General features: G+C 38.5%; 1 protein-coding gene across 1 annotated transcript in view; it reads left to right on the top strand.

Annotated features, from left to right (window-relative positions):
• Positions 1-20,553, top strand: part of atp2a3 (ATPase sarcoplasmic/endoplasmic reticulum Ca2+ transporting 3) — a 298,736-nt gene that overhangs the window by 188,163 nt on the left and 90,020 nt on the right. Inside the window, exon 8 of the mRNA XM_028807020.2 lies at positions 1,478-1,942. Within this exon, the coding sequence (XP_028662853.1) occupies positions 1,478-1,942 (465 nt within the window). The remainder of the gene's footprint in view (positions 1-1,477; positions 1,943-20,553) is intronic.

Genomic DNA, 20,553 nt, shown 5'->3' with positions numbered 1-20,553 from the left:
AGTGTAACAAATGAATCTAGACATGAGATCAAGCACTCCTGCTTTCAGTATCTGTTATTCTTAGCCAAAGGTTTCTTATAACATAGCCTTACAAAGAGAGGGGGCACACTAGTATCAACAGTGATACCCAGAATAATGTTAAGAAAGCCAAAATAATTTAATTTATTAAATTAAATATACCCAAGGAAAGGATAAACAAATGAAGCATGCAAAGTATAAAACAGAAAGAAAACCAGAAAGGTCGCAGTCTCACTGGGCCTAACTGTGCAGGCTTACATCCCTCTCTGCCAGGTAGTCTGACTTCTCCATTTTTCGTCCTTTAACGTTTCAATTTCAACTACTGACAAAATCAGAGGAGTTCAGCTATAACCATGTTATGATCTGCATACAGTGCACTTTTAAATGACTGATGGTGCCATGTGTTTAGAATATGTGCTGTCATTAAGAGATCAGCAGTGGAAGGAACATGACCAATTTTAATCACAGAAGCCTGAGTGCGCCTTCCTGCAGCAAAGACCACTTGGGCAGTAAATGGACAAGCGTGGCAATATTCTTTGTGGTATAAAATAAATAGTTCAAATGGTGTGATTGTGGTTGTTTCAAAAATTTACTGTATTAGAAGGTCATTTTTTCCTCTGCTGTACGCATCTTTCAGCAAGTATACCTTGACCTCAATAGTAGCTCTCTCTAAAGAAGTAGACCCTCGCCCCTTAACCCGGCCACACCTGACCTCTTACCTACATTTTTAAAGTTTAGGTTCTCAATAACAATAATAATCCAGTTAACCTTGTAAATATGTTTTCCCACTCCGATTTTGTTCCTGCAATTTCAATGTTTCATTGTTTAAAGCTACCCTAACCCAAACCTAACCCTAACCCAGGCATTTCTTTATGTTCTTTTGTGTTTCACGATTCTTCTGATGATCTTTTGAAACATGCAGTATTATAATAGCATATAAAATAAAGTAATCAGCAATGGCTTAAAAATTTTCAGTTGACAGTGTTATTGTATATCATCACAGCCCTAGTTATATTAGAAGTAAATAGCAATATCCTCTGCATGTCTTTGTATGTAGCAATTTTGCTTTTTTTGGGCTTGAAAATGTGTCAAAGATTTGTATAAACCAGAGTAATTTGAAGGTTGTATTGGCTGAAAAGGAATTTCTCCTGTAATTCTATCTGACAAATGTAAAAATTTTTAATTAGGTGATAAAAGGACATTCTTTTAGATTGAGGCACAGCACTAAATTAATTTTGATGGCAGTCACTGATTATTGCACAGTTTTGTTTGTTTTGTGAACAATTTCTGGATGGCCAAGATTTTTTCATTAGTTTCTTACTGCTCAGCTTAAAATAAAGTTGTATTCATTGATTTTCAAAATAACCTTTCCTTAACTGTGTAAGTGAAACATGTATCTCTGTTTCTTACCTGTGAATGCTGCTTGTCAGTACTCATCTGGTCTCATTCCCTCTTACAGGGTACCAACATTGCAGCTGGGAAGGCTATTGGGGTAGTGGTAGCAACAGGAGTTTCAACAGAGATTGGCAAAATCCGCAACCAGATGGCTAGTACAGAGCAGGAGAAGACACCGCTACAGCAGAAACTTGATGAGTTTGGGGAGCAGTTATCGAAGGTCATCTCTTTAATCTGTGTGGCTGTTTGGGTCATTAACATTGGCCACTTCAATGATCCTGTTCATGGAGGCTCGTGGATTCGTGGTGCCATCTATTACTTTAAGATCGCCGTTGCATTGGCAGTTGCTGCCATCCCAGAAGGGCTACCAGCTGTCATCACAACTTGCTTGGCTTTGGGCACACGTAGAATGGCTAAGAAGAATGCCATTGTCCGAAGTCTGCCATCTGTGGAGACTCTTGGATGTACCTCGGTCATTTGCTCCGACAAGACCGGGACCCTCACAACAAATCAGATGTCTGTATGCAGAGTAAGTTTTGGGGAGTTTTTATTAAATGTTTAAACACTGACAGTGCGAAATGGTGTTATATTACAACAAGGATTCGTTTATTTGCTGAACTGTTTTACTGCGCCCTGGAAAAGAATAAGGAAAGTAGCTGTCCAAAGTTGTAGAGTAATTCTGGTGGATGTATTATTAGGTTCAGGGGTGAAAAAGAATATGATTTCTGTTTGTTGATTTCTATAATTGGTCTCTGCCTTTTGTCCCTACTAATAGCAGAATCCACATTTTCCTTTCCAGTACAGAAGTAGCATTCTGGGCAAGGAAGTTCTGTCCATGCATTTCAATAAGCTTATAAATTGTATGGCATAATTCATTTTACATATAAGGTCATTCCAGTTTGGAGTCATTGGAAATGGGGAGAGCCAAACTAGCCACACTGGATTCAAGGCAGAAAGAATCCAACCTTCTTCACCAGATCCTAAAGGGATGCTTTACATGCTTTCAGTCTACACGTAGAACTAAAAAGAAGAGAGCTAAGTGGCAACACTGCATTGGTGTGCAGACTCTTCATATTGTGATCCCTTCATTTTACTATGATTTTGTGAACACAATTATTCCACAACATTGGAAAATCCAGGTTTAAAATATCTTCACTAAGAAAAATGACAAATTTTTGTCTTTACTTTATAATTTATAATGTATGCTATTATATTGGTTAAGGATGACCATACAGTTTTCACCTGTTTCTTCTGTGAAATTGCACTTTATTGTTGCTAGCCCAGGCAGGAAGCGAAACTTTTTACTGGTCTGTTTGATCACTTTACCAGTTTGTGTGAACAGCGAGAATGAAACTAAGTGATGTTTTACTTGTGGATGAGTGCTACATGAATGGCTATATCACTTCTGCAGAACATCTGCATGTTCATTTAATTTTAATATTATGCTATCTCTGAGTGAGGGAGGAGTACAAGAGAATGGTAGCCTAATGATTTCTAAATCTAACAAATTATTTTAAACATTGAAGTAAAACTAATGCAAATGAACTGGACTTAAAAGTAAAAAAACTTGGAACACCTAGCAAATAGGGGTGTCTATCATCTTCAGTTTGATTTTATACAAAGTATACATTATTTGCAAAGTTCTGCCTCATTTGTAATCCAAAGACAACATTTTCTTAAACAAATGGCTTTATGTTGGACATCATGTTCCATTTAAAAGGTTTTAGTAAACATGACACTTACAGAGTCGATGTGGCTTTTTAGAAAGATTTTACCAGACCTAAAGAACCCAGTACTCTCTTAAATTCTGCTCGCCACTCAGCAAAAAAAAAAGAATATGCCAATTGCTTTTGTCCTTCACCTACAGTGTACCATGACATTTTGTGCCCTTTCAAAATAGGAAAAATGCCAACAGATTCTGTACAAAAGGGCATGTTTACTTTGGCAAGAATTGTAGAGGGCCTCATGTGGAACCTACTTCAAGTGACCTTTTATTGTTGTTTTTATTTTTCATTCAGCATTGAGACGTTTTTTTAATTTCCTCTTTAGTAACAAGCCTCTGGCTGGGCAGGGGTGAGGATGGATTTGTAGTTCTGCTTAAGCCTTTCTATATTTACAAGGTACTCTGGGAACACAAGAAGGTGTCTTCTGTAAGTGATTTATCTTAAAGCAAATAATTTTTCATGCTTGCCCACAACATTTAAACATGCTGTATGTGTGGCGCTACTGCAACTGTCATCAACAAAGAAACATTTTTGAAAACTCGTAATGTTAAAATTACCAAATCAATCGCTCAACCCCTTCTCACTTTGTCTGGTTTCGCAAAGACTTGTGCAAATAATGACTCTCAGGAAACCAATGTGGTACAAGTGCAAGCAAGTTGAAGTGGGAGCTGCGCGGCTTAAGAAACCATTGGATGTTAAGGTATATAAAAGCCATGCAGTACAATGTGTAAACATGTTCAAAGAAAATCGATACGTGTAAAATTAATGTTATTGTAGCTTCTTTACCCCAAAAAAGTGATTAATCCTACAAGCACCATACTACTTCTAGACGAATAAGAATTAATGGTAACATTCTAAGTTCAACTTGTGGAGTCTGAACAGTCTCCCTGTGTCTGTGTAGCCTTTCTCTGGGTACTCCAGTTTTATTGCATCATGCCAAACATATACATGTTAGGTTAATGAGAGATTCTACGTTGTCTGGGTGTACAAATGGGTTAAGAACCCTGTGACAAACTGGGAAACCATTAAAGGTTTTTTTCAGCTTTGTACCCAATGCTATCAGGATGGGCTCTGGCCCACCATAACCCTGTAATGGATTATGTGTTGTGTTATGTAAAAAGGAACAAGTAATGAACTGATATAACATAAATCACTGAAGGAATATTTAATTTTTATTTTACTTAGTCACAGATATTTGAATGTTAAATAATGAATGTGAATTTCCCATTGGGATTAATAAAGTATCTATCTATCTATCTATCTATCTATCTATCTATCTATCTATCTATCTATCTATCTATCTATCTATCTATCTATCTATCTATCTATCTAAAATGTTTGTCATCTGAATTTGTTTTTGCAGTCATTTTAATGGAATGTTGGCTTCCTTTTGTGGTCTGTTGAGTTATTAACTAATCATCCACCTTATTTAGAATATTATTATTATTTTTTATTGGCAGAAGATGTCTTGACATCTTTATAGGTGTATTGCAAGTGTAGACATATAATAAAAGTTTTCTCTAGATGTTAAGTTAACGTCAGAGTAATTATAATCTACTACTCTCTAATCATCTCATAATCTAGTACAGTCTAATAACTTTTTACAAAGGCATATGCTGACTCTTCTATAACCATTTAAAGGCATTTCTAAGCTAATGATTTAAAGCTGAACATGTAGGCATGGCAACTTCATCTCACCACTCACTTTAATTTCTGCCACAATCAGGTTCCTAGTCTGTGTAATCCACAGAGAACAGTTGAACAGACAAGAACAGGCCATTCTGTCCAACAAAGCTTGCCAATCCTTTCCTCCTAGTTTCTCCAAAGTAATGTTGAGCTGAGTCTTAAAGAACCCAAAGTCCAACTACTGCAATATTTGGTACTTTATTCCATGTGTGTATGGTTTTCTTTGTGAAGAAAAACTGTCTAATATTTATGTAAAATTTGCCCTTAACGAGTTTCAATCGGTGTCCTTGTCTTGTTGTTGAATAATTAATGTTAAAGTAACAGCTGGCACCCACTGTATTAATTCATTTCATAACTTTGATCATGTCTGCATTTGCATAAACTGCAAAGATTCATCTCCTTCAGTCTTTTCATAGCTTATACCTTGCAGTCCTGGAATCAGCATAATTGCCCATTTCTTGACTTTTTGTAGTGTTGCTATATCTTTTTCATAGCCTGTAGGCCAAACCTCCATGCAGCACTGGCAAATGTGGTCTCACCCGTGTGTTATATAACCTCCCTTGACTTGTACTTAACACATGATGCTATATAACCTACAGTAACATCCTGCTAGCTTTCTTAATAACTACTATACACTATCTGAATGCTGACAGTGATGCGTCTACTACAACTTCTAGGTCCATCTAATAAGGCGTACTTTCATGTTTATTCAAATCTAACTCTTTTACTTCCCACATGTAATACTTTACATTTACTTATATTAAACTTTATCTACCATAGATCTGCCTGTCTGTATTCTGTCTAGATCCCGCTGTAATGATTCAGCTGAAGATTGTAGATCATGTGCCTAGATTTGTATCATCTGAAAACTTAATCAGAAGCCAAATCACTTTATTGCTAGCATGTGAAACATACCAGAATTGACTTTGGTTAGGTGCAAAACCTGGGGTACAAGACATTACCAACTAAAGACAACACAATTTCAGCCCACCATTAAACTGACACTGTGCAAACCACTATACCAGGGGTCCTCAATCACGGTCCTGGAGGGCCGCAGATGCTGCAGGTTTTTTCTCCAACCCAGTTGCTTAATAAGAAGCCCTTATTGCTCAAGTAACACTTCTGCTTCACTATTATTGTCTCATTCGTTAAGATTTTGAACCCTTATTGCTTATTTTAGTCTTAAACAGCCGTATTCTTGGTTTTTAATGGCTCCTAATTAGCAATAACATGCATATGACAAAAGAGACCGGCATTTCTCCATTTAGCGGGTTGCCATTTACACCTCTGTGTGTTTATCATGCATTACTGGGTTTAATTAAATACTTGGAAGGAAAGTGAAGAGAAAAAAATGAAGGACTGAGAATTACTCATCCATTTTAGCCTTCAAATCATTTGGATGATATCCTTAGAAAGGGGAAGAAAATCTAGGAAATGAGAATTACCTGACAGAGCAGATTTAAAGCACTAACAAGCCATGAAATTAAATTATTGGCAAAAATTGCTTTCTAATTAAGCAACTGGATTCGAACAAAAACCTGCAGCCACTGCGGCCCTCCAGGACTGTGATTGAGGACCCCTGCACTATACAAATACAACAAATTCTTGAACAAAAAACATTTGCAAATTTCAATAGTTAACTCAAATAAATAGAAAAACTATACAAAATAAAACAGATATCAAGAAGTACAAGCTGATGAAGTATAAAGTATTTACAAGTAGTAAACAGAACAGTTGCCAGTTATATGTTGCAAAAAGCAGTTAGGAGTAACCAGCTTGCAATTTCTATTCTATTTATATTCTTACCTGAATAGTATCTAAGGTATATGTATTTAAAAAGAGCAGTGGCCACAGGACTGACCCCTGAGGGACACCAATTTTAACATCACCTAATGACCTGACGTGTCCTTGCATCATAAGCCTTTGCTTCCTATTTTGCACCCATCGATACACTTTCCCACTTAGTTTGATGCCTGGTCTCATATGAGGTAACTTTTCAAACTCTTCTGAACTATTTCTGAAAATCGCAATAGGTGATATCAGACTCACTTCTCTGATCATATCATTTTCTTCCTTTATCATAGAAATCCAGAACATTAGTGAAACAAGCCCTCCCGTCTGAACTCAAGTTGACTCTTGACTAACACACTTGTTCTTGTCATGTGATGCTCAGTCTTGTCCTCTAAATTTACTTCTATTAATTTACTCGTGATGCATTTTTTGCTCATTAGCTTATGGTTACTTGGCTTAGCCCAATCATCCCTTTCATACAAAAAGATATTTGCTAGCTTCCAATAATTTTTGAAAAATACGCATCGAGGACAGGGTTGTGGAGTAAATGCACAAAACCATCAATTTTTACTCTAACTCCTCACTTTATTTTACCACCATCTCCTACTCCGACTCCTCTGTTTGTAATTAGAACAATACTGTATATTACTATGTTGACTGAAAGCACATAACATACATTATTGCCAACATGAATCATCAGGTCACTTTTTCATACTGTAGTGATGCCGTGTGCTCACTAACTTCATTTAACACTCTAGATGGTAGTTAGTTCCAGTGATTAGTTTAATTTCAGCCTTTTTAATCTAAGTAGTACTTCGCGCTCTAAAATTTCCTTATCACTAAGTAGAGTCATTTTACTATTGGGAAGCTCTTGGCTGTTTTGCATGTGTAAACTTCAGATAATTACAGAAAAAAAGTTTCACTTCCAACTTTGGGGTTGAATTGGAGGCAGCTTCTTAAACAATTTGCAGAGTTATGATAAATAATTTATGTTTAACATTTTATTTCAATTCATTCTATAAATATTCATCCAAGCTCTTTTCAATACAGTAAACTTTTTAAACAATTTCCAAAATAGTAATTGAATGTATTAAAGGCCAGCATGGTGGCTATTTGGTAAGTTTGCTTTGTCATCATGTCTTCAACTTCTGGTTCAGTTACTGCCTATAGTAAATGTAGCTGGAATGCTTTCTTTATGTCCAGGTGGGTTGTCTTCTGTTTCTTTGGTTTGCCCCCCTCATTCCACAAATGTGGTAGCTCTGAATAGACTCTGTACAAGTTAATGTTCATACAATATGTATGAATATATGGTGTTGCAAATTTAAAATATTACAGGAATAATTTAGATTTTAGATTCCCTGTCATCATATTTCACATTGGCTCATGTAACCAGAAGCAAAACCAGTGGCCTTCAGCATTTATTCAAACTTTTTTTTTCCCACTTTGTTTGTTCTACCAAATGCATCTGGCAGTGAAGCAGCAAAGTTCTGAAAGAACAGGGTTCCCCTGTAATTTATGTGCCATCATAATCTTTAAACATACAAATAAAGAGAGAAAAATGAGGTAGTTGACCGATACAGGTACGTGGAGGTTGGTCAATGTTTAACAGCAGGGTGTTTCCTGGAAGAAGATATTTGATCACTCCCTCCCAAATAGTGGTCTCATTCAGAAGCTTGTCTAATCAATATTTACATTGTATATTTACATTAGCTACAGAGAAGCTATATGCCTTGTTACTTCAGGATGTGGTTACCTGATTTTTAATTTCTTTGTTTGGTTTTATTTTAAGATGTATGTTACTCTGTTGTTATTTATCTATCTATCTATTCACCCATCTTCCTAATCCGCTTATCCAGGGCAGCTGGAGCGTGTCTCAGCAATCACAGGGCATAAGGCAGGAACAAACACTGGACAGGGTACCTTTCCATCTCAGGGTGAACACACACACAAACAGACCAGGACCAGTTCACAAACCTGCATATCTTTGGACTGTGGGAGGAAACTGGCTTGCCCACTTGGACATTAACATTTTCTTGTATATCTACTAGGGGGCTCTGCCCCCTGTTCGCTTTGCTCGCCAACCCCCGTGTTTGGTTTACCGGTTATACAATACAATACAATTTATTTTTTGTATAGCCCAAAATCACACAAGAAGTGCCGCAATGGGCTTTAACAGGCCCTGCCTCTCGACAGCCCCCCAGCCTTGACCCTCTAAGAAGACCAGAAAAAACTCCGAAAAAAAAACCTTGTAGGGAAAAAATGGAAGAAATCTTGGGAAAGGCAGTTCAAAGAAAGACCCCTTTCCAGGTAAGCTGGGCGTGCAGTGGGTGTCAAAAAGAAGGGGCTCAATACAATACAGTACAATATATAGAACAGAATAAATCCTCAATACAGTAAAAAAATAAAAATTCTAGAAGTACGGAGTAGAATTTCACATTAGATGATATCACATAATATGATTTGGATTTGTTTTAAGTCCTGGAGACCTCATTCATCAAGCTGCCTCCCCCATTTTGCCATTCCATATCTGAAATAGCGCTAATCCGATGAAAAGACCTCTCATTCCCACGTCCCCATTCATCAGGGATGACTTTACCTTACGCAGGCAATCTACAATTTAAAGAGAGTGTTATTTTCTTGTGAATTGTTACATATGCATTATTTTCACTTTTACTTTAAAAACTTTTGCAAAAACAATACTTGTTTCTTTATTTCCTGCCCCGCACGTGGTTACATCTCTTTCTTGCCAGACGTATAATGCTGCTCGTGTTGTGAAGGGTGTTGTGGCCGAACGCACGCTAAGGATATGCCTTTGGATCATTTGCTGTCTTTTTGGTAATTGCTAGCTGCCTCTTCTGCCTGTCGTATGTCGTTGTTTTAAGAGCTCCGAGCACATGATGCTTGCCTGCCAAAAGCAATCCAACAACTTCTAGCTTAGAGGTCTGTTGACTTGTTTTAAATGATGGCTCACTGCCTGGTCTCGCGTGACGTTGTAAAAGCAATACCTGACTTTTATTTCTGGCCCCGGGAGTGGTTGAATTCTTTCTTGCAGGATGTATAACGCTGCTCACATTCGGAGTGGGGGGGTGGGGGGTCGGGGTGGCTGCTGTCGCGCTGCCCTTCGATCTTTTTAAAGCCTGTACAGCCGCTGTCCTTTTTGCTGCGGCCCTGGGACAATCTCTTGGCACCAAGTCTCATGTTTACGGTCCCCGCAAGACTCACCGTGGCAAGTCTCCTTGGTCTCGCGGGTCTTTAAAATGTCTTGATACGATAATCACGTATCGTAGCCTTGCATTTGCTTTCCAGGACAGGATTTCTTTTTATAATAGAGAGATATTAACTATCTTCAAGTCTTGACAAAGAAGTTTTGCCATCTGTGGTGCATTAAAATTATAATAGGAATGCTGGTTGGTAAAACACCATGCCCAGTAATGGCAGGTTTTCACTGAAACCTGTTTATTGATTAAATCTGAAGGCTAATAGAGCCTCACAGTGAACTGCCCAAATCTCCTTCTGGCTTTTGGTTTTCAGAATGATCATGAAATACATACTATAATATAAAACAGACATTACCTAGACATTAAATCAGAACCTAATGTAATATCTTTCCTCGCATACTTGTGGTCTCTGAAGAGAGTGAATGAGTATCACTTTCATTCCACAACACACATGGTACAATGCAAATGGAAACTTTAAACTTGCGTCACTTGGGATGGAACAAAGAAAAGTGTATACAGCCGCCCTAACCCCGACACAGACAAGCAGGAGACAGGTTTAACAACCCAGCACATGGTTTATTTACAGTCCTGTGTACATAGTGAACCAGCACCAAGACACAACACAGTCCCTTCTCTGCCGCCAGTCCATCCACCTCCACTCTTCCTCAGGCTTTGGTCCTCTTCCTCCTGACTCTGGCCCATGAATAGTGGGGACTGTCCTCTTTTTATAGGGCACCCAGAAGGACTCCAGGTGCCCAACGAGCCTCTTCCAACACACACAGAAGTGTGGCCAAATAAGACCCTACAAATGTCCATACGCCCCCTGGCAGTGGCCATGGTCCCCAACAGGGTTGAGCTTCTATGTTCATGACCCATGGCCCTGCTGCAAGTCAAGAGGGTTGCCCTCTGTCGGTCTGGGAGAGAAACGTGCTTAAAAATACACTCTCCTCCAGTCCTTCCATGCTCCACCACAATGGTTTATTTTATGTAGTGATGGCTCTGAGGCTAGGGTTCAGTTGCCGGTTTGAATCCTGTAAACTCCAGAAGTGATTCTACTCTGTTGGGCCCTTGAGCAAGGCCCTTAACCTGCAATTGTTTTGCCTCGAGTATGACGTTAATCTATATCCTGCCCTGCAAGTAGGTCCTCCAACTTACAGGGAAATCTTGGGGGTTGGTTGCAGGATTGGCACTCCAGCCACCATATAAAACCTCAAACTGTTCCAGTTTGGTGCTGAGGTGTCACCCCTTGCACTAGGGTCCCAATCCAAGTGGTTCGTCGTGTTGTGGGTGCGGCAAAATGCTATCAGTGCGTGCTCCCAACCTCTCTCTCCCTTTTCCATAGGTTACATAATCCCTAGGCATTATACAAGTAGAGCTACTAACTACAAATATCTACTGTATATGTCTTTTACTTTTTTCAGTAGAATACAACCAAGTTAATGGATTGTTCACAGAGCGACTAAGTTAATAATCCTACAGTTTATACTTCATTTCAGTGTCATTACAAATCTTTAAAGAGCATGTAAATGGCTGAATAAATACAATATATACCATCAGTCAACCTTCTGCTTTATGCATGTGCTTTTCAAGTATCACTGCAGCACTGTGGTTTCCCTTGTTCTCCACTTCGTTACCTTTATCACCATTCTGCACTTTTCCATTTCATTACCCATTTACTTACAGGTTAGAATTCCCCCTTATTTTAATGCATTTTATGCATTTCTGTTTAGTATGCAGTTGTGCTTTTGCTTTACTTTGCTGTCTTGCTGAATTCATCACTGAACCTGCTGAGGTTTTATTACTAAAGATCAGAGCAAAAGATGAAAATTGATTTGTTTTAGATCTAAAAAAATATATAACGCATTGGCTTCATAAATAAATGAGTGATGCTTTGATTTTCTTTTTACAACTTACTTATGACTGTTTTTCATACATTCTGTATATAACAGTAGAACAAAACACCACAAAACAATGAAGCATGTTTGATTCATGAGTTATATTTGAATAATAGGTCCAGCAGCTCCTTTTATTTAACTGCATAGATTGGCAGATCTTTGCCTTTTGGAGGTGTGATGAAAATGAAAAATAGGCAGCTCACATTCAACAGTACTCTGTGGAGAATTACAAACACTATACGAACATGTAACCACTGCACATTAAAGACAGGCTACTTTATGGAGGTTAAGGCACATGATTAAGAATTCACATTAGGTGATAGTTTAAATTTGAAAATGCCTTTTACACTACATAACGATAAAAAGAAAAAGGAAAATACAGGACACAAAGGGCTGGCTGTCTCATAATCTTACTGAATAATCAATGAAAAAAAATCAGAAAACATGTCCAGTGATTTAAAAATCCAGTAAGTATAATCGTACGGCAGTCTTCATCACTACAATGTGGAAAGCTCAAATGAGGGCACGTGAAAATCTCTTAAGTAATCTAAAATATTTTTTGATCATTTCCTGACAAAAATAACCATTTTATCTTGCATGTAATCACCAGTCCAATTCCTTTGCTTTTCATGCAAGTGCCTCTCTGTTTTTAGAGAAGCATTCAGACATGAAAGTTTTACTTTATCTTCTCTCTTCACTAAATGAGGGATGTCTTTTCCTTGAAGCTGAATATGACATTTAAGATTTATGTCTTTAATCTCACTGCATGGAAGTTCATACTATTGGCTGTGAACTATGAAAGTGAAATGGAATCTGTCAGAAAAATGTGGATGGCCTGACATTGCTGTGATGGTTTCTTTTTGCAGCTGTTCAGCTGGCGTGATGAAAAATGATGGTCCAAGATGAAAGGAATGAAACATTCAAAGAGAAACAATAACCTAATGGCAATAAAAATATGCATTGTTAAACAGAGTGTAGAGTCATAGACCAATGCATAGATGCCTGTGACCCCATCGAACATACTAATGATAAAGAAGAGCAACAATCAATATGTGAAATGTAAGGCAGAGTGGCTAAGCTCTGTTATAGAAATGGCTTTCCCAGCCTATTAGAGAAGAGTTTGAACAAACCTTAAATGATACGTTTCTTTTCCTCAGTGTCCCAGACTTGTATTATTGTACTTTAATACATAGCCACCTTCCCGGAATTTCCTGCGTGGGACAACATGCCCATTGTCTTTAAGACAATTAAACTAATGATGCAGGAATATAAGCCTGGTGAATGCTTGTTAGTTCAAACTATTGCTTTGTCTATTTGACGTAATAACAAAGTAATATTTTAAAAATGCCTAAGGGTGTCACTTTCCTAGCTTCGGAATCCCCTACTAATTTTTCATATTATATAATTTAGTTTTAATACAAAAACCTTAAAAAGACATTCCTGTGTGTTTTGCTAGAAAACAGTCATTTTGAAACAGAAATTGATAACTCTAATTGTAACAAACATACTTAAACCGGACCCACCTGTTCCTGTATAGGAACACTGTGAACTTTTCCCAGGCAGGCTGTTCTAAGTTGTTGTTGGAGGGGGAATTGAAAATGTCTGGTGGAATACAGTACTGACAAAAATCATGTCCCCTTTTTGCACTGACTTTCTCATGGAGGGCCCATTATGTTTGTTGGGAAATTGAAGTGGATTAAGCGTACATTGAACAGCTACGTATTTCATGGTCTTTGGGCAGGACAGCCCTCATATATGTGACTACATGGCTAGCGTTTGAGCAGTTGGATCAAAGGTGTTATTCAAGTACATTACAGCAGAGTTTTGTTTTCACTGGTAGATTAGCGAACTACTGTATTTTGATGTATAACAGAAGGAAGTTCCGAGCCAGTTTTCCTAATGTCTTTACATTGTCCTTGTGTATATGTGAACCATAAAAAATTTAAATAATTTTAAAACTTTTATATATTTTGTACTTGTATATAGAATTAGTGTTTACTAATTATGCATTAGTTAAAACATACATGTTGTTAGTTGTGCCGTCTTTAAATATAGTTGCTTGCCTTTTGTAACTCATGTGGTTAAACGGCTAGGTTGATGTAACACAGGGTAACCATTGCACAAGCCAATATTGAACTTGCTGGTTGTGTTATAGAAAAGGACACAGGAACAGTAGATGAAGAATCACTACAGAATCATACGGTCTGGTTTTCTTCTGGGTTCTCATGTTTTCCTCCCACACCTTCAAAGGCCTGCATGTAAGATTGAGTGGTGATTCTATCATACTGTCTCTGTGTGTCTGTCAATGTAGTCACACCAACCAGGGCTCCTTCCAGCTTTGCTTCCAGGAAAGGTTATGGTTACCCACATCTCGAACTGGATTAGACTGTAAATATGTGATGGGAATAATGCAGAATACTCAGGTATGATGCTTGTGTAACCATTTTATTACAAAAAAGTATATCTGTTATGAAAAACAAACTTACAAAAGATGCCTTCAATAATAGGAGTCCACTGTTGGATTGGCAACTATATTAGCTACTGTAGCTTACTCTGCTGATCACAGCATTTCTCTCCAGTTGTCTTATTCTGCCAGCTCTGGGAAACGTGTCTAGGAAAAGAATAAAGGGCCAAGAGAAGAAACATAGTCAGAAAACAATCCAAAAGTTAAGCAGGAAATCAGACGCTAAAATCAAAACTCTAAATAAAATTGTTCTCAGAGATCAAAAGAAGACATTGTTTAATGAAGAATAAAATACACAGATTTTTTTTTTGTATCCACAAACCTGGACAACCAGGAAGTGCACCACGTTGATCTTTTTATACTGGTGAGGTTACATGTGGTGCACATTGCATCGTCCTTGTAGTAAGAGCTGTAAATAACAAAATGACTGTGGATCAACAAAATGAAAATAATGCTGCAGTCATGCGTGACAATTCATTTATTTCTTTCAAAACAAACGCAATTGTGACTTAAACAAATCTTGTTATACGAAACACCCAAATAGGACATGAAACACATGATAAAAAAGGGGTAATGGAGAACATCATAACAGACTTCTGGTGTTGCAGCAAATTCTAAGAATTAGATGAACAGGAGTTGGGTTCAGAAAGTAGGGCATGTGTATTATTTTAAAGAAATAACTCACGCTCTCTCTGTTTCAAACTTATAAATTAAAAATGACTACTATCAATGAGATTCATCTATTAGATAAGGTTCATAAAAACTCCATAGTCATAATTAAGTTTTATGGAAATGTGGAAATGATAACACCATTAAAATGTTCTTTCCAGTGCCAAGTGGGATAGCAGGTTACCAATAAAGTTTTACAGAACTAAAACCATGCAGCCACTGTGGGCCCACCTGCCTGTGGACCCTATACAAGTGCCACTGGAGGCACACCACTGGACGCTGGAGTAAAATCATAGCACTCAATGAAAAAATCCACACACACGTGGAGACAATGTGCAAGCTGCACCCAGCCACTGACTAGACTAAGATTTGAATCTACAGTAGAACTCTGGAACCAAATAACTAAGTGCTAAATAAGAGCAATATTTAGGGCAAGACTCCCAGCCTGTTTGGACCTCACTATTTTACACAGCATGATGGCTCGTGTACAGGCATCAATTCAGCTTCCTTATATTTGCATTCATTTTGGCTGATGCCTTTATCCAGGTTGACTTACCACAGTTATGATACAATTGGTTGATTTCTTTTGGTTTTCCATTTAGAGCACAGGCAGGTCAAGTGACTAGCTCATGGTTACACTGTGTCAGTGGTGGGATTTGAACCCACAACCTCAGGGTTTGAAGTCCAAAGACTTAACCACTACACCATCTTGTGGCCCATAGCCCTAGGTGCTTTTATAAGAACACAATTGTTTAAATGTACTTCTACAACTGCAGCACAGGCAGTTTAAGTGACTTGCTTAGGATCACACAGAGAGGAATTGAACCGGCAACACTTTACAGTCCCAAGGCCTCAGCCACTAAGCCACGATGCCTGCACAAATTAAGTTTTCCTACTTATTCAGAACATTTACTTCTATGCCAAAAAGTTCCTAGCTCACCATTTCACAGATGTTTAATTTGTAAAACATCCAAAGTTTGTAATTACGTGTGGATTTGAAGTTTGTTGAAGGGTATCATTATGGATTATTTCCTTGTGACGTCAAATAATTCCATAAATGGCAAGAGGATGAAATGAGGTCACTTAGTTTTGTTTTTTGTCTTTTACTTGCAGACCACAAGGATGTTGTACTGTAACATGTGATGACGTTGGTCTAGTGCCAGCAGAGTTCCCTTCTTTGTTTAATATTAACAGTTCAGATAAAGCTCCCACCCGTCTTAGGTAAACACACAGGGGCTTTTACTGGTGCTTTCTGTCTGGCGGTCCTCCAGTTCCTCTGCCAGAATGTTCCACAGTACCTGGCTGTTTGAGTTTTTAACAGTGCTGCTCATTCTGTTTATACTGCAGGGTTCTGGCTGTGTCGCAGCTTCCTCTGTACTGCACTCTGTTAAAGATAACATTATTATGGCCTGTGGAAAATATATTGTAATCCATTTAAAACTGACCATGTCTCAAAGCCTGGGATTCTTGCCTTAATGCCATAGGATTACTCACAGATCAGGCGAGGAGATCTTGAGCAGAAACTTCAGAGGTGCAAAGCTTTTGTTACCATGGTCACCGGTAAAACATCCCTGCACTAAAGATGCCCAGCTGCTTATAGTGCAGAAAGGGAACAAATCAGCATAGTTAATGGAGGTTTGACAAAGCTGATTCAGTGGTGATTTCTTCTGCCTAAATAGTCTGTTACTGTGCCAATCGGCCTAGTAGTTCAACCATAATATTATGAAAGAACAAAGAATAGTTGGATTTCAGTAGCTGTTTGTCATCTACCAATACTCAAACAGGTCATAGGACATTCTCATTTCCGATATTCCTTAAATTTAAAATCCTGACATGAATCTTGGCGGAGCTTAAAGTGTTATATAGATCACAGTACTGCAGAGCAGCTAAACTGGCATCTCTTTTCCCACGTCATGAAATAAGTGGAGGCCCAAAGGTCCAGACAAGGCAAATCCAAATGGGTATAAATGTGTTAACCAGCTACAAAAGCAAAAACCAGATAAAGACAGCAAGATCTTAGCTTAAATGCCCTAGCTGAAACAATTTGTTCATTACCAAAATTGTCCATCCAATGAAGGAGAAACGTACCAGTCTTGTTTAGAGTCACTAAACAATCTAAGAAGCACATCTTTGGGATCAGAGGAAAATGAGAGTAGCAGGTTCCACGCAGACAGTGACCATGCAGGATTCCAACCTTAGACTGTAAGGCAACAGCTATAAAGAAAAGGCAGGATGATCTTAATTCATGCGGTCTAAGATCTTTTTGGGTATTAATGAAAGTGACCTGCATGTTTTACAGATACTGCAACTACTCTGACACTTATGTTTGAGTCTGACTTGGTTACCACTATTTTAATGAAAGGCCTAGAATTGATGACTAATTAAGAAAAGGGAAAAAATAACCTTCTCTGTGCTGTCTTATTTTAATCTTGTCCATTACCAGCACTTGTGAGTCACTTTCACATGGACAATTCTGAGTTGTCAGTCTCTATTTCAATGTTAGTAAATCACACAATGGTGTTTTATGGGAGCTAGGCCTGGACTTAAACAAAAGCCAGTGGATTCATTTCATTTAGAGTAGAGAGAATAATAAAGTAGAATTAGACACGATAAGGAAAGGTACAAAGAGGAGCCAACATCAAAATCCCACATTATTTGTATTAGTAGTAGTAACGCCATTGCCCCCGTTTTTTTTCCTGTATTCAGGGGAGTCCTTCCCCATGACATTGACACTGTAGGAGATATGGGTCCCTGTCGACCCCTGAACCCTCAGACACGTTCTGACACCAGGTAAAATATCAGAAGTAATTTTAATTCTTCCAATAATGTGCACAAAGCACCTCCACCTCCACAATACACAAAATACTCAATAATAAATTAATAAACAATCACAAATCCTCCACTCCACCCAGCAGCTCTGTCGCACTCCCTCCCAACTCCGGCTCAGTCTGCTGGGGTTTCCCACAGTCCTTTTATATTCCTTGACCTGGAAGTGCTTCTGTCCCTCAGTCCATGTGATTTCATAGCACTTCCGGGTCAGGTGGAAACTTCTTCTTTTCTTCAGCCCGGAAGTACTTCATTCCTTCCATCTCCGTGATTAGGGAGTACTTCCAGGCGATCATAAAAACATTCTTACATCCCTGAAGCATCCCCTGACGGCCCCCATGGTATCCAGCAAGGCTGTAAAGCCGAACTGCATTGTCCATGATGCCCTGCTGGAATTCGGGCCACCTCCATATTGCAGGGAGGACTTCATCTGGCGGCGTGGGGTTATTGGCCGGGATAAACTGCCGGCCATATATCACAACACCTACACTATTGATGTGTTCAGGGCCAACTGAATAGTGTTGGGTCCTGAGCAGAGAATGTATTTGTTAATGTATTGCAAAGTAGAAAAGTAATTACATTTTCATAAGCTATAGGAATGTTTTACAACAGGGTGACATGGCACATCCGCATAAATTGACATATGAGCCTTGCATTGCAACATGGCCTTGGTCCATGCATGCACAGATTGTATTGCGCAGTATGGGGCCATAATGGTTAAACCAGCTCTGTGATGCGCAAAGACCTGTTAAGTGCGCAGTGTCCTGAACTCAAATTAGTGCCCACCTTTATTTCTGTGTTTTATTGCCACACTAAATTGGGATGTGACTTCAGGGGCATTCTGTAATTCACAACTTTTGATCCCTGATTGTTGACTACTTGAGATTATCAGAAAAGACACTCCGCTATCCCTACTGCACCTACACATCTTAACGAGACAAAACAGCATATCAAAGAATCTCAATCTAGTTAAATTAAACACCTAATGGACCCTAACAGCAAGAGCTCACATTAGAGCACATCAGTTCAAAGACTTTTTTTCCTCCTCTATCAGGCGCCTGATTTTCAGAAATATTAATCTGTACCACTGATCACCAATCTGTTTTGGTGAATTAAGCATTCAACAAGGAAAAGTAATGCTTTTATGATCAAGAACCCTGTATAATGTCAAATGATTGTATTATATATGGTGTGTATTAAGATCTCTCAGTAACAACAACAGGATTTGTCAGCTTTTTGGTTTTACAGCAAAACCTTCTTTTTGGATTTGATGTTTTGATAGATATGGGTGAAAGTCAAGAGTGTACAAAGAACATCTCTCAAGCTTCACACAGGGGATTTCTGCCCCTCTCCCCTCTACTGACCCACATGTTCTTTTCTCCTGTTAAGATCAAAGGGTTCTCCCTTCTGATTACAAGTCAGTATTATCACATGTGTAGAGTGAAATTCTTACTTGTATGTGCTATTTACCATGCAACACATTGCCACTCTGTGGTATCATGGTCAGTGAGTATTAATACCTTACCTCAAAACTTTTGTTTTCCTTAACTCAAAACTTCAGATAAAGTTAACAGAAGTAACTACTTTACCTCAAAGTTAGAATCATAATTAGAGAAGATTCATCAATCATCTTCTTCTTCCTCTTCATCTTTTCCCATTTTTGTATGGGGTTGATGAGCTTGATCAACCTTCTCCAAACAGCTTGGTCCTGCAACTCCTCACCAGTCAAGCCCTTTGTATTCAGATCTTCTTTTACTTTGTTCATTCACCTCCACTTTGGCCTCTCACTTTCTCTTCCATTCTCATCACTCTTTTGCAAATATATTCATTGTTTCTCCTCATCACATGTCCTTACCACTTGCCTATTTTCCTGTACTTTCTTAAATATCTCTGCCACTTGTGTTGTAAATCTGAAGGTCTCATTTCTTATTCTGTCCCTTCTTGTAACTCCACACATCCAACTCAACATTCTCATTTCTGCCACATCTAACTTCATCTCCTTCACTCCCTTTACTGTCCATGTCTCAAAACCATACATCACTGCTGGTGTTATCACTGTCGATCACAATACTCCTGACACCTTCTTCCAGCTCTTCCAGCTGTTCCATCCACACCACACTCTATGGGTTATCTCTGCATCTAGTTTTTAATCTCGGACTACCACTGATCCTAGATGTTTAAATTTATCCACTCTTTTCTATAGTTCTCCCTGTAAGCTATCTTCCAAATCCTGATCATCATTAAACCTCATATATTGTCTTCTTCTTAGTTATCTTCAACCCACTGTCTTCCAAAGCCCTTCTTCATTCTTCCAAATTTCTCTCTCCATTTCCTCTTTTCTGGTGCTACACAGCACATTGTCATCAGCAAAAAGCATGTACCAGGAGGATTGGTCTTTTGTTCCAACAATCAACACATCTATAACCACATCAAAGAGTTAAGGAATTAAAGAAGATTCCTGGTGCAGACCTACCCTAACTGGGATCTTGTCTGTTACCTCAACAACGCTTTTAACCTGAGTCCTCACACTCTTATACATATCCTGGACAATCCTCACACACTTCTCTGGTACTCCTTTCCCTCTCATGCACCTCCAGACCTCTTGATGTGGAACTCTATAACAAGCCTTCTACAAATCAATTAACACCATATTGCAAACTTTTCTGTTTTTCTTGATGCTTCTCTGTGAGCTGTCTCAATGCAAAGACTACATCAGTTTTTCCTCTCCCTGGCATGAAACCAAACTGCTCCTCCCCTATTGAGTTCTCTTCCTTAAGCCTTCTCTCTATAATCATTTCCCAAATTTTCATTGTGTGACATCAACTTTATCCCTCTATATTTTCCACAATCCAACTTTATTTATCCAG

The sequence above is a fragment of the Erpetoichthys calabaricus genome, chromosome 8 (assembly GCF_900747795.2).
Source record: "Erpetoichthys calabaricus chromosome 8, fErpCal1.3, whole genome shotgun sequence".
NCBI classification, from domain to species: domain Eukaryota; kingdom Metazoa; phylum Chordata; class Cladistia; order Polypteriformes; family Polypteridae; genus Erpetoichthys; species Erpetoichthys calabaricus.
Note: the sequence above shows the minus strand (reverse complement) of the source record. Positions and strands in the feature narration are given on the sequence as shown.